At 42.3% G+C, this 14,384-nt stretch overlaps 2 protein-coding genes across 2 annotated transcripts in view; one reads left to right on the top strand and one right to left on the bottom strand.

The window, feature by feature from the left end:
- Nucleotides 1–2,068, top strand: part of Ssb (small RNA binding exonuclease protection factor La) — a 17,966-nt gene extending 15,898 nt beyond the window's left edge. Inside the window, exon 12 of the mRNA XM_070021331.1 lies at nt 100–2,068. Within this exon, the coding sequence (XP_069877432.1) occupies nt 100–188 (89 nt within the window). The 3' untranslated portion in view covers nt 189–2,068. The remainder of the gene's footprint in view (nt 1–99) is intronic.
- Nucleotides 189–14,384, bottom strand: Mettl5 (methyltransferase 5, N6-adenosine). Its single transcript, XM_070021343.1, has 7 exons — nt 14,087–14,384; nt 10,751–10,865; nt 10,275–10,456; nt 7,966–8,048; nt 3,683–3,734; nt 672–721; nt 189–288 (listed from the first exon to the last, which is right to left on the bottom strand). Exons 1-7 carry the CDS (start codon nt 14,193–14,195, stop codon nt 250–252), a joined length of 630 nt encoding a protein of 209 aa, XP_069877444.1. The 5' UTR covers nt 14,196–14,384; the 3' UTR covers nt 189–249.

The following is a 14,384-nucleotide window of genomic DNA, read 5'->3' as shown; positions in this document are numbered from 1 at the left end:
AACCTTTCTCATCAATGTAGGTAAGTTGTTATTGTGCTCAGGATACTTTGAAATACAGCAGTGCTTATGTTAATTTAACAAAAGTTGCTTGTTTTGTAGGACCAATGAAAAGACCAAGAAAAGGAACAGACAAAGAAGGACCTGCATCAAAACAACAGAAAACAGAAAACGGTGCTGGAGACCAGTAGTTTAGTGAACAAATTTTTTATTCATTTTAGGTTTTAAGCTGCTTTTTGTTTTTGGAGGGTTTTAAAAAGAAAAGCGAATTAGGTCCACTTCAATATCCACCTGTAAAGAAAAAAATTCTTGGTTGTTTTACTTGTCTTTTTTTGCTGTTAGCTAAGTGAACTTTTTTTTAAATGTATAGTTCTGTTGGTGTCCAGATTGAAATATCAAAAGGAATATTCTCCCTCTAAATTGCCTTTGTAATATGAAAACATATTAGTACAAACTTATAAATATATACTATATGAAAACAACAAAAGCAGTTTATTTTTTCCTTTTTGTGTCCCAAAACATTTGAGAGGGAATTTCAGCTAGAGTGTTGGGTAGTGAATATGGGCCATTCCCACAGATAATTTATCTAATCTCTTAGGTTGACTTTCCATTTACTCAAGTAACTTGATAACAGTGGAAATACTTCATGTACTCAGGCCAGAATCAAGACTTACTGATTTCTTTTTATGAAAGTTGTATAATGCTGGCAGGTCATATCGAAGCTCTGTAAAACAAAAGCAAACTAACAATTATTTCTAAGCATTTACCATGCATAAAACAAAGCTAAGAAAGTACTAAATGCAGGTAGCCTCACAATTTAGGCCTGTTAACTTTTTCAAGTATTGACTTGGCTGTATTTCCAAGATTGACCTTGCCAAACTGGGTATGAGATTTCTGCTGTTCTGACTATTTATACTAAAATGCAATGTTAAGGAGAAGAGACTTTTAGAAGGATAGCAAGTGGGAAGAAAATCCTATGAAAATAGTAGGAATTTTCTATTTTTTTAATTTTCTAATAATAAATAGCAGGCTTAATTTCATAATCATGCTTCAAAATTGTGTCTAGATTTTAGTATTAAGTCCCTAATTATTTTTCTACTAAGCTCTGAAACTGCTATTTCCCATCTTCTAAATAATCTGAACTATTTTAGAAGGATGGCAGTCAGCTATATATACATATTTTGTAAGATAAAATCTACCTTATAAGTCACAGCTCTCACACTGTAATGTGCAGCCAAGTCACCTGGGGATCTTTGTGGTATGATTTTTTTTTTTTTTTTTTTTTTTTTTTGTCAGTTGTGGGGCCTGAACTCTGGGCCTGGGCTCTTCAGCTTCTACAGCTCTTCAGCTGTAGACCAGCGCTCTACCCCCTGAGCTTCAGCCCCACTTCCGGCTTTTTCTGCTTATGTGGTGCTGAGGAATCGAACCGAGGGCCTCATGCATACAAGGCAAGCACTCTACCACTGAGCCACCTTCTCAGCCCCCACCTGGGGATCTTATGGAAATACAGATTCTAGTTCAATAAGTCTGAGTAGAGCCTCTAATTCTATATTTCTAACAAGGGTTCCAGATAATAACCATTTTTTAAAATTACAATGTTTTTAATGTTTTCCTGCTTTCCACAGTTCATATTAGTATTGTTTTGCAGTACTGGGGCTCAAACCACGGGCCTCACTTGATAGACAACCTGCATCCTGGCTCTTTAAAGGTTTCCATAAATATCACTGCTGACGTTCTGAAGACCACATGTGGAGTGCCAAGGTTCAGGCTTGGTATACTGTTGGGAATATTCTACAGTGCCCCATATTACATGATTGAGTATAATAGGGAGACAAAACCTTTTTTTTTAATTAAATACCCCATTACTAATTGTGAACAGTAATACATCTAGAAGTTTTAACATCGTGGAGCTAATTCATGGTAAGTTGATTATATAAAAAACATGTTCCTGACTGCACTCTTTATTTCAGGCTTTTCAGTTATTTGAATTATATTTAGCCTCTAGTTCTGTTTTTCCTATTGTGATGTTTGTGAATATAACACAATTTAGTAAAAAAGTATGAACTATGAGGACTCAGTGTGTATGTTTATGTTGTGCCTTCCACCAAAATGAAAAAAGTCATTATTTTTCTCTGTAAGCACTTAGAAAACTGAAATAGGTTAATTAAGCACACATTTTAGCATTTTTCCATGAGTAACAAAGCTTTACCAATTCCACATCTATGTGGTTCTTTTGTTGTTTTGCAGTAGTTGGGAATGAACCAGGGCCTTGTGTGTGTTAAGACAAGCAGTCTACCACTTGAACTATGCTCTCAGCCCATCTGTGTTTATTTTTGAGGAAGGGTATTGTTACTTTTCCCGTGGGTTCATCACAATCTTTTTTTTTTTTGCCAGTTCTGGGGCTTGAACTCTGGGCCTGGGCTCTGTCCCTCAGCTCTTCAGCTCAAGGCTAGCACTCTACCACTTGAGCCACAGCGCCACTTCTGGCTTTTTCTGCTTATGCGGTGCTGAGGAATTGAACCCAGGGCCTCATGCATGCAAGGCAAGTGCTCTACCACTGAGCCACCTGCCCAGCCCTCATCACAATCTTATAATCTGCCTCTGCTTCCCAAGTAAGTGGAATTACAGGCTGCACTACTCAAGTTCATTTTTTTTTTTTTATTCACTGGGATGATAACATGAGTTGTCTTTTGGCCTCGTGATTAGGTAACTGGGTGCTACATTTTTTTGTGTGTGTGTGAAAATACTGTACAGAGGGGTTACAATTACATGGGCATGGGTGCTACACTTTCAATGAAATGCCTAAGCTCGAACAGAAGTGAATACAATCAAATTTGGATAAATGCTGCTGGGTGCCAGTGGCTCACACCTGTAATCCTAGCTACTCAGGCTGAGATCTAAGGATTGTGGTTCAAAGTTAGCCCTGGCAGGAAACTCTGAGATTCTTACCTCCAATTAACCACCAGAAAATTGGAAGTGGAACTGTCACTCAAAGTGATAGAGCACTACTCTTGAGCAAAAGAACTCATGGACAGTACCCAGGCCTTGAGTTCAAGCCCTACGACCAACCAAAAAAAAAAAAAAAAAAAAAAATCAGACAAATGCTTACATTTATTGCACTACCAATGATACATGTTTTGCCCCCATTGAAAAACATTTTCTTTGGGGCTGGGAAGGTGGCTCAGTGGTAGAATGCTTGCCTTGCATGCCTGGGTTCGATTCCTCAGCACCACATAAGCAAAAAGAAAAAAACCAGAAGTAGTGCTGGCTCAAGTGGTAGAGCGCTAGCCTTGAGCTGAAGAGCTGAGGGACAGTGCCCAGGCCCAGAGTTCAGGCCCCATGACCGGACCCAAAAAAAAAAAAAAAAAAGAAAAACATTTTCTTTGTACTGGTACTGAGGCTTCAACTCAAAACCTCAAAGTCTCACTTGACTGTTTTGCTCAAGGCTGGTGCTCTGCCACTTGAGCCATACCTCCACTTCTAGCTTTTTACTGGTTAATTGGAGTAAGTAACAGTCTCATGTACATGTCTTTGTGAGCTGGCTTGGATCCTTATTCTCAGATCTCAGCCTCCAGAGCAGCTAGGATTATAGGCCTGAGCTACCAGCACCCAGAGAAAAGATTCTATAGTTTTGAGTTAATACATGTGGGTCCTTTTAGAAAGTTACAGTTGAGATTTTTCTTACCTGCAATGATGTCTATTTTGATTTTCCATTCTGCAGCCTTCTTTTGAATATGCTAAAATACAAGATTTCCATGTGAGCTGGTTGTTAAACAGGCAACTTTTATACTAAAGATTTTAAGTTTTCAAAATTTCATTAGAAATTATTCTAGAAGTTTGTTAGATGGATAGAATTTTAAAACCATAAATTTCATATATTTCCAGTGTTAAAAATCACACACACTGGGCACCAGTGGCACATTCATACCTGTAATCCTAGCTACTCAGGAGGCTGAGAGCTGAGGATCATGGTTCAGAGCCAGCCAGGGCAGGAAAGTCCATGAGACTCAACTACAATTAACCACCAGAAAACCAGAAGTGGCGCTGTGGCTCAAAGTGGTAGAGCACTACGTTTCCTTAGCACTTCAGCTCGAAGGCTGTATGATGGGATGTGTTGTGTTTTGGCAGAGATGTGAAAGGACAAATAGGGGTAAAGTTGATAAACAATGAAAGAGCAGCACCAGGCTTAGCTAACCTGCCAAGAATTAAATTCTCATGAGGTAAAATGTTAACTTCAAAAAGAAAACTGAAAGTGGTGCTGTGGCTCAAGTGCTAGAGCGCTCGCCTTGAGCTGAAGAGTTGAGGGACAGCGCCCAGGCCCAGAGTTCAAGCCACAGGACCAACAACAACAACAACAAAAACCAGGGGCTGGGAAGGTGGCTCAGTGGTAGAGCGCTTGCCTTGCATGCTTGAGGCCCTGGGTTCGATTTCTCAGCACCACGTAAGCAGAAAAAAAAAAGCAAGCCGGAAGTGGCGCTGTGGCTCAAGTGGTAGAGCGCTAGCCTTGAGCTGAAGAGCTGAGGGACAGCACCCAGGCCCAGAGTTCAGGCCCCACGACTGGACACACACCCCCAAAAAAAAACCAGATTTGGTGTTGGACAGAGCATGTGAATTTAAGGTTTCTTCAATAAAAAACATGATCACCGAGTCTAGTAACATTCCCCATCTGGCAGTATTTCACATAGCCATAATTCATTAACAGTATAAAATCAGAGCCAGGTGCTGGTGGCTCACACCTGTAATCCTAGCTAGTTAGGAGGTTGAAATCTGAGGATCGTGGTTTGAAGCCAGCCCTGGCAGAGAAAGTCCCCGTGAGACATCGTCAATTAATGACTCAAAAACTGGAAGTGGTACTGTAATAACCCCAGAAAGGGGTGGGGCGCTGAAAGACTGCTACCGCTGCCCCAAGGGGTGGGCTATCAAGAGCTGTCAAGAAGTGGTTGGAGGCGCTGGGAAGTTTACTCAGTGGTAGAGTACTGTATTATGCCCTGGGTTCGATTCCTCAGCGCCACATAAAGAAAGCTGGAAGTGGTGCTGTGGTTCAAGTGGTAGAGCGCTAGCTTTGAGCTGAAGAGCTGAGGGACAGCGCCCAGGCCCAGAGTTCAGGCCCCGACAACCGACCAATAAAAACCAAAAAGTGGTTAGACAAGGGGCAGCTTGGGGGAGGGATGTGAGTGGTGGTTGAAACCGTTAAAAGCATTGGAGTGGGGGAGGGTCACAGCCTATATATAGGCTGCATGTTCCAAGCTAGGGGAGGGTCTCAGTGGTAGAGAGAGAGCAGAGAGGCACCTACCAGAGAGAGCAGAGCAGAGCAGAGCAGGGCAGGGCAGGGCAGGGCAGGGCAGGGCAGGGCAGGGCAGGGCAGGGCAGGGCAGGGCAGGGCAGGGCAGGGCAGGCCTGGCCTATGGAGAGGACTCTACTGCAGCAGAGCAAGGCAGGCCTGTGGAGAATGGATAGGGCTGCAGAGGAGGAAGGAAGGAAAAGGAAAAGCCTTCCCCTTTGGAGCTTTGGAGGTTTGCAGACCAACTAAAGGTCAGGGCTGCCCTTTGGAGGCTTGGAGGTCAAGGCTGCTCTTGGTTTTTTGTAGCTAGCCCAGGATAAAGTAGTTGCAGGCCCCTTTTCTGCTGTAAACAGCATAAATAAAATTCTTTTTTCACCTTTAACCGTGGATGGATTGTCTCCCTCTCAGGTCATAACAGTACTTGAGTGGTAGAGCACTAGCCTTGACAAAGAGGCTCAGGGACAGTGCCCACACCAAGTTTAGCCCCACAACCGACCAAAAATGGTATAAAAATCAGAGCTCACACTGATAAGAGACACACTGGTAACATAATTCACAAGTTGGCAAAGCAACAGAACAACGCTGAATTCTTACCCATTATGCGAAAGCCAACACCAGGACCTACTGTTGTCCAAGAAGCTTATGTTAGGTAGTTCCCCAGGTGCCCACAGGTGTGATAATTCACTAGGCAATCTTACAAGACTTTTAGCTGTTATTTGTTATAGCAAAAGGATAGAGACAAATCAACAACAAAAAATGCTGATGAAGTCTGGGGAAAGCAAGTGCAGGCTTCCAGTCTAGCTGAACTCTCTTAGTAGATGTATGTTAGTAGATACACAGATTCTTTTTTTTTTTTTTTAAACGTTGTGGGGGTTGAACAGGGCATGGGTGCTGTCTCTGAGCTCTTTCACTCAAGGCTAGCACTCTGCCACTGATCCATAGCACCACTTCTGGTTTTCTGGTGATTAACTGGAATTAAGAGTCTCATGGATTTACCTGCCCAGGCTGGCTTTGAACCACGATCCTTAGATCTCAGCTTCCTGAGTACCTAGGATTATAGGTGTGGGCCACCAGCGCCTACCTGTGAAGCTTTTATTTCCAATTAACCACCAAAAAGCTGGAAGAGAAGCTGTAGCTCAAATGGTAGAGTGCTACCCTTGGGCAAAATATGACAGTGCCCAGGCCCTTAGTTTAGAACCTGTACCCCTCCCACACACAAAAAAATAGAATTAGACATGACAGGCACTAATCTAAGAGCTTTGCAAATATTAATCCATTTAATCCTCACATTGATAATGAGGTATAATAGGGTATTTCCTTATACTCGAGTATGAAGAAATGATGCTTAACTTCCTCAAGATAAAAGATGAATGAGTTTATACTTGAATCCAGGCCTATCTGGTCCCACAATCGATTCCTTTTACTTTGGTGATAGTAGAGTTTGAACAAAGGCTTCTAGAGCTCTACCACTTGGGCCAATGCCCTTATTTTATTTCTTTTCAGAAAGGGTCTTGAGTTGCTGAGATGACAGATTCACACCACTATGCTTACCTCTTGTTGAGATAAGGGTCTTGCTAACTTTGGCCTAACTTTGAACTGCTATCCTCCTGAATTCCCCCTGCCTAGTAGCTGGGGCTACAGGCTTGAACCATCACCCCTAGCTCTGTGTCCTTACCCACTCTCTTTTACTAATGCTAAAAAAGTACTGTTCCTATTCCTATCCCTAATATCCTAGAATTCATCTTGCCCCATTGTGTTATATGCTGGCAAAAGGAATAATAGAATAGTTTCTGAATTCATGCCTTTTTGGGATCAGGCTCAATTTTTTTTTTTTTTTTTTGTCAGTTGTGGGGCCTGAACTCGGCCTGGGCATTGTCCCCTAGCTCTTCAGCTGTAGACCAGTGCTCTACCACCTCAGCTTCAGCCTCAGCCCCACTTCTGGCTTTTTCTGCTTATGTGGTGCTGAAGAATCGAACCAAGGGCCTCATGCTTGCAAGGCAAGCACTCTACCTCTGAGCTACCTTCCCAGCCCCTACATGTTTTTAAAATACAGGCTTTAATTCCCTTAAGCCTATGAGGCCAATCAATAGGCAATAGACAAACAAGCATTAATCTTAACATGTAAGCAAACTAGAACACACTGTAATCTTAGTTATACTACAGTTCTGTATTTCTCAATTATGTCCCTTTCTTGAAAACAGTTCCTGTCTGAACAAATCTTTAGTGAAAGAAGTTAGTCATGCATCAAGAATAAAGGACAACTGCAGATGGTAGACAAAGGGGAAATTCAGTTTCTAAGTGGGTAGAGGTCAAAAAACGAAATCTGGAGAAATATTAGTACCTAGTCTTCACAGCAAATCCTTAAAATACAAATTTAAAAATAAATGACAATATCATGGATTTTAGTGGTACTGGGTTTTTAAATCAGGACTTTACAGTTGCTGAGCAGGTACTCAATCCACTTTAGCCAGCTCTGATTATGTTGGTAATTTTCAAGATAGGGTCTTCCGGACTATGATTCTCCTATTTGTGCTCCTCTTTGTTACTGAGATAAGAGCATATGCAACCATGCTGCATCACTGATGAGATGGTATTATCATGAATTTTTATGTGTGGGCTGGCCTTGAACTGAAATCTGTGATCTCTACTTCCCACCATGCCTGGCTAGCATGATGAGCTGAACTTACCTCCCTAGTAGAAGATTTGTGTAAAGAATATACTGCTGTCCTTGCCATTTCCAAAGCAGTCTTTAGGAAAGCCATATCTGTTCCTGTGAAGAGTAAAAAGGGAAGTTCCTTTTTATATTATATATTTTTTTATCCAAGCAGAAGACTAAATGAACAGGAAACATTTTTTTTCTAAAGTCCAAAGTAGCCACTTTGAATTATTTGTGCAGTAAGTCAGGGTAAAATATTTTTGAATATCAAAATACTGTGCTACAGTAGAAAAGTATAAAGCCAGAACATTTTGTCTTAATAGGGGTTAGAGGTGTGTCTCAAGTAGCAGAGTACCAGCCAATGAATGAAAGTATCAAAAACTGAGTTCAAGAGTTCCAACCTCCTTTAAATAGGGATACAGGTGGATCCATTGCAACAATGAGATGGACAAGTCGTTATGTGGAAAAACGAACTTTACAACTTTGGTGGGGGTGGGCGAGGAGGATTGGGGGGCAGATGGGAAGGGATGGGAAGGGGAAACAAAGCAGGAGGCTACAATGCTTGATAAGAAATGTACTCATTATCTTGCTCATGTGATTGTAAACCCTCTGTACAGTATTTTCACAATAAAAAAAATGCACTCAAAAAAAAAAAAAGAGGTGCTGGGAAGATGGCTCAGTGGCAGAGCGCTTGCCTTGCATGCATGAGGCCCTGGGTTCAATTCCTCAGCACCACATAAGAAAAAAGAAAAAAGCCAGAAATGGTGCTGTGGCTCAAGTGGTAGAGCACTAGCCTTGAGTTGAAGATCTGAGGGACGGCACCCAGGCCCAGAGCTCAGGCTCCACGACCAGACCAACCCCTCTCCCCCCCTCCAAAAAAAAGAGTTCCAACCTCAGGCTGGGAAGGTGGCTCAGTTGATAGAGTGCTTGCCTTGCATGCATGGCCATGGGTTTGATTACTCAGCACCACACAAGCAGCAAAGGCTGGAAGTGTTGCTGTGGCTCAAGTGGTAGAGTGCTAGCCTTGAGCTGAAGAGCTGAGGGACAGTACCCAGACCAAGAGTTCAGGCCCCACGACTGACAAAAAAAAAAAAAAAAAAAAGAGTTCCAACCTCAGATTAAAAAAAAATTACACTAAAATTACAAGCAAGGGAGCCGGGAAGCTGGCTCAGTGGTAGAGTGCTTGCCTCGCATGCATGAAACCCTGGGTTCAATTCCTCAGCACCACATAAACAGAATGGGCCGGAAGTAGCACTGTAGCTCAAGTGGTAGAGCGCTAGTCTTGAGCTGAAGAGCTGAAGGACAGCACCCAGGCCTAGAGTCCCAGCCCCATGACCGACAAAAAAAAAAATAACAAGCCAGGCGCCCGGTGGCTTATGCCTACTCAGGAGACTGAAATCTGAGGATTGTGATTTTTCAAAGCCCGCCTTGAGCTGAAGAGCTGAGGGACAGCACCCAGGCTCAGAGTTCAAGCCTCACAACCACCCACACCCACACCCACCCCCCACACACACACATGCACAGGCACACAGAAACACAAATTACAAGCCGGGCACCAGTGGCTCATGCTAGTAATCCTAGCTACTCAGGAGGCTGAGATCAGAGGATCGCGCTTCAAAGTCAGCTCTGGCAGGAAAGTCTGTGAGACTCTTATCTCCAACTAACCCAAAGAAAAATAGAATTGGCACTGTGACTCAAGTGGTAGTGTTCTCCTTGAGCTGAAGAGCTGAGGGACAGTGCTCAGGCCCAGAGTTCAAGTCTCATGACCAAAAAAAAAAAAAAAAAAATTACAATAGAAAATATCCCAAATGAATGACTTTCAAAATGGAAGAATGGGACACAGACTAGTGTGGGATAGGGTGGTGAGGTTTTAAATTATCTATGCCCTTTCTTCCTCTTAATGACTTCTTACTCTCTTCTCCCCCAGCACAGAGTCACTGTTGATGATGGACACACTGGATGAAGCCAAGTGGTAGAACAAGTAGTTTGCATGTGTTGTGAGGGCCTAGCTTCAACCTCATAAAAAAAAAAAAAAAAAAAAAAAAAACCCAGGTTCTAAAACAATAATATCTTTATAGGTTTCATAATCATGAGGGTGAAACAAATAATTCGGTGTATAAATCATAAATGAAAAGGAACTACTTAACAAAAATTTGATAAAACAAAGACTGAAAATTTCAATTCCTTAATCCGTCATTAAGCAAATTGAAATTGTAATAACTATAAGGATAAAAGATATTGATCACTTAATGAATAGTAATAATCAATCAATGGCAAATGATTTTTTAATTTTTAAAGTTTTCTACAACTATACCAGTATACCTGATTCTTTTTACTAACCTTTATTATTTTTGGTACCAAAGGGAGGATTCATAATTACTGTGTCAAATGACTTGGACATTCTGTTAGATAATAAGCACACATCACATTGAACCATATCAACATTTGTTAACTCAAATTCTTCCACATTCCTATGAAATATTTCCAGTGCATCTTCATCTATGTCAAATCCAACACACATCCTATAAAGATAAAATATACAAAAAGAGTGACAATTTACAGTTCCAAAGTCAAAACAGAAAGTTTTAGCCTAACTGACAAAGTATGAGTCACATTAGAAACTCAAATTTGTATAAAAGGGGTTGCTACTATAACCATTTTTACTTTTCCATACAAGTAGTTTTTTTTATCTTCTACCCATGTAAATTATGTTCAGTATCAGATTACTACTACTTTCACCTCATGAATATCATTCCAGTGATCCTACTTCTACTTATTAAGGTACACCATCCCCAAATATAAAGTAGATCACTTACCCTGCTCCTAATATTGCAGTTCCAATGCTAAGTACTCCACAACCACACCCTAAATCTGCAACCACTTTATCTTCAATGTCATCATATGTGTTGTGGATTGTATAAAGCATGCATGCTAAAAGAATCAAAAAGGAATAAACAAGCTGATGACAAAATTTAATTTGTGCAAATGACTAAAACAATGCCTTACATCATTTAGTTCTATATTATTTAAAAAATGGTAAGGTTTGTGGGTGGAGATGGGAGGGAAGGACTGGGAGAATGAGGGAGTGGATAACCATGTATGAAAGGAAATGTACTCATTACCCCTCTGGTACATCACTTCTATAATAAGAACAAAGTATTTTTTTAAATGGTAAGGCATAACTTAGTATGTAGGAGGAGGCACCATGAGGAGGATAATACACTAGTGGTTCCCAGAAGCTAGTTTCTGCTGGCAGCACCAAGAGGACAGAATGGTGATCAATTGCTCATGTAAAATGAGAAACAAAGCCAAGCTGTTTCTATCTGTCCTCAGCCTTCTCAAAATTTGTCACACATGCACATGACTACTACTTAAATATTTTAAGGCTGTAACAGTAAGAGTAAATAGGTTTCAAATGTGTCCTTCCTTGTCAGAATATAAGTTTGGTGATACTGTGTCAGTCTCCAGACCTCTTAAAATTTCACTGATCAGTGACATCTACAATTCTGGGTATCATTAATATCAGGTGAGCATTTAAAGGACACAGAACTTTATCCTCACAAGAAGCTTTGATTGCCAGGCACTGATAGCTCACACCTGTATTCCTAGCTACTGAGGCTGAGATCTGAGGATCGCAGTTCAAAGCCAGCCTGGGCAGGAAAGACCGTGAGACTCCTATCTCCTATAAACCACCAGAAAACCAGAAGTGGCGCTGGAGCTCAAGTGGTAGAACACTGGCCTTGAGCTGAAGAGCTGAGGGACAGCGCCCAGGCCCAGAGTTCAGGCCCCATGACCGACAAAAAAAAAGAAAGAAAAAGAAAAAGAAAAAGCTTTGATTAAAGTAGCTTAAAACTTTGGTAACAAGTTTGTCACCAGGACACAGGTATCACTAAGCAACTACCATTAGACCCATATTCATTATACATATATATATATGTATGTATATATATATATATATTATTGTGCAACTACCATAACTACCATACAGAGGGTTACAATTACATGGGCAAGGTAATGAGTGCATTTCTTTTTTTTTTTTTTTGGTCGGCCATGGGGCTTGAACTCTGGGCCTGGGCGCTGTCCCTCAGCTCTTCAGCTCAAGGCGAGCGCTCTACCACTTGACCTACAGCGCCACTTCCGATTTTCTGGTGGTTTATTGGAGATAGGAGTCTCACGGTCTCTCCTGCCCAGGCTGGCTTTGAACCGCGATCCTCAGATCTCAGCCTCCTGAGTAGCTAGGATTACAGGCGTGAGCCACCAGCGCCCGGCATGAGTGCATTTCTTATCAAGCATTGTTGCCTCCTCCTTTGTTTCCCCTTCCCATCCCTTCCCATCTTCCTCCCCCCTTTTTTTTTTGTTGGTTGTGTGGGGCTTGAGCTCAGGGCCTGGATGCTGTCCCTTAGCCAATTTGTGCTCAATGCTTACGCTCTACCACTTGAGCACCACTTCTCATTTTTGAGTGGTTTATTGGAGATAAGAGTCTCACAGGGACTTTTCTACCTGGGTTGGCTTGCCACCAATGCCCTGCACCTATTCATTATCTTTAAATACAGATATTCATAATCTACAAATGAGAATTGGTAAGAGAACTGAGTGCAGAAAATGCTGTGGTCAGAATTTTTAGAGACATAAGGTTCTTAGGTACACTGTTAATTTAAGCATGAATAACACCAAGGATGCACTCGGGATACCCCAACTCAGCAAGTACTGCTGGGCAGCACTGATGCCTGAGGATCACGTGGACATGTCTGACAGACTGCTATCTTGATTACTGCTGCAGTTATTAGAAACTTGGAAGGTATCTCAGAGGAATAAGCACAACCATGTGGATGCTTTCAAACTACATATGAAACAACTGCAGTTAAAAGTCTCTACAGACAAAAGACTGCCACAAGTCATTATTTAAACTGATAAAATTGGGCTGGGAATGAGGCTCAGTTGTAAGAGTGCTTGCCTTGCATGCATGAGGCCCTGGGTTCGATTCCTCAGCCCCACATAAGCGGAAAAGCCAGAAGTGGCACTGTGGCTTAAGTGTTAAGAGTGCTAGCCTTGAGCTGAAGAGCTGAGGGACAGCGCCCAGGCCCAGAGTTCAGGCCCCACGACCAACAAAAATAAGTTAATTAATTAATTAATAAACTGAGAAAATTGTTCTTGGTATTGCCACAATGCATTTGCAAGTTGTTGAAACTATGACATATATACACACACACACTACACACACACGTTCTCCATGATTTTCATTAGCAGCTTAGCAACCACTGGAAAAAGATTATTCCTTACATATATGCCCAGCAAATTAGTTTTGTTAATGTTACTCAACGATTTTAGTCGTTTAATGTAATCATTAAATATGAATGAATGGATCTTCCTGTCTTATCTCCCAAACTCAATGTCATAGGGTCATTTATTAAAACTGAAATGACTCATTTTAATGCAAACATGTACTGTACTCTGGTTTCATTAGGCTCAGCCTTTCCACTGCCAACTCTGGTCTTCATTTCTAGGACAGAGGATAGATAGCACTATAGTTCTTGCCCTGGCAATTGGCTGCAATAGAGAATTGATTCTTTTTAACAAATATTCACGGAGCTCCTTCTAAGTGGTATAGCAAGTCTTTCAGACAGAGGGAATTCAGCTGTGAACAAATTGCTTTTCCCTACAGAGTTTATATGTATTGGGAAAACACAGATTGAAAAGGTGTCTGATGCCGGGCGCCGGTGGCTCACGCCTGTAATCCTAGCTACTCAGGAGGCTGAAATCTGAAGATCGGGGTTCAAATCCAGCCCGGGCAGGAAAGTCCGAGAGACTCTTATCTCCAATAAACCACTAGAAAACCGGAAGTGGCGCTGTGGCTTAAGCCGTAGAGCACTCGGCTTGAGCTGAAGAGCTGAGGGACAGCGCCCAGGCCCGAAGTTCAAGACCCATGACCGACAAGAGAAAAAAAAAAAAAAAGCTGTCCGTCCGTGTTAAGGGGTACACAGAAGACAGGGTATGTCTAGTGGATTGAGGGTTTTCTTCAGGAAGACAACACCTGAGCTGAAGGTGGAATTCTTCCAGATATTCTCCGTATTCAAATGACAGTTCTATTCCAACACTGGGGGGGGGGGGGGGGGGGGGCTCTGGGGATGCAAGGCCTGGTGAACCAGCCCTACCTGCAATGTGCGGTCTGGTCGGATACTGTTCTAGGAGGAGCTTGGGCTTTTCGAATCCGTCCACTTGTTGCAGGCGACTCTCTAGTTCCTTAAGCCTTAATTTCTTCATGGTTTTCTTTTTCTCAAGGGCTCAGGATGCTTTACAATGCGAGCTCTGCAGTTCAACCCGTGAGTCCCAGCTCTCTGCTCCCTAGTTCCCACCCGGGCTTTCTGCCGCGCCGAGACCAAGAGCGGAGCAGGGGCGCAGGGGCCGCCGGGGCGCAGGAGCCGCCGGGCCGCCGGGGCGCAGGGGCGCGGG

Source organism: Dipodomys merriami, unplaced genomic scaffold, assembly GCF_024711535.1.
Source record: "Dipodomys merriami isolate MVZ:Mamm:240054 unplaced genomic scaffold, mDipMer1.0.p SCAF_1, whole genome shotgun sequence".
Taxonomy (NCBI): Eukaryota; Metazoa; Chordata; class Mammalia; order Rodentia; family Heteromyidae; genus Dipodomys; species Dipodomys merriami.
Note: the sequence above shows the minus strand (reverse complement) of the source record. Positions and strands in the feature narration are given on the sequence as shown.

Coding starts and splice junctions, on each gene's coding strand:
- Mettl5 (XM_070021343.1), bottom strand. CDS start 14,195: ATGAAGAAATTAAGGCTTAAGGAACTAGAGAGTCGCCTGCAACAAGTG. Junction 10,457..10,750: donor ACTGCAATATTAGGAGCAGG/GTAAGTGATCTA, acceptor TTATCTTTATAG/GATGTGTGTTGGATTTGACA. Junction 289..671: donor ACTTTCATAAAAAGAAATCA/GTAAGTCTTGAT, acceptor TTTTCTTTACAG/GTGGATATTGAAGTGGACCT.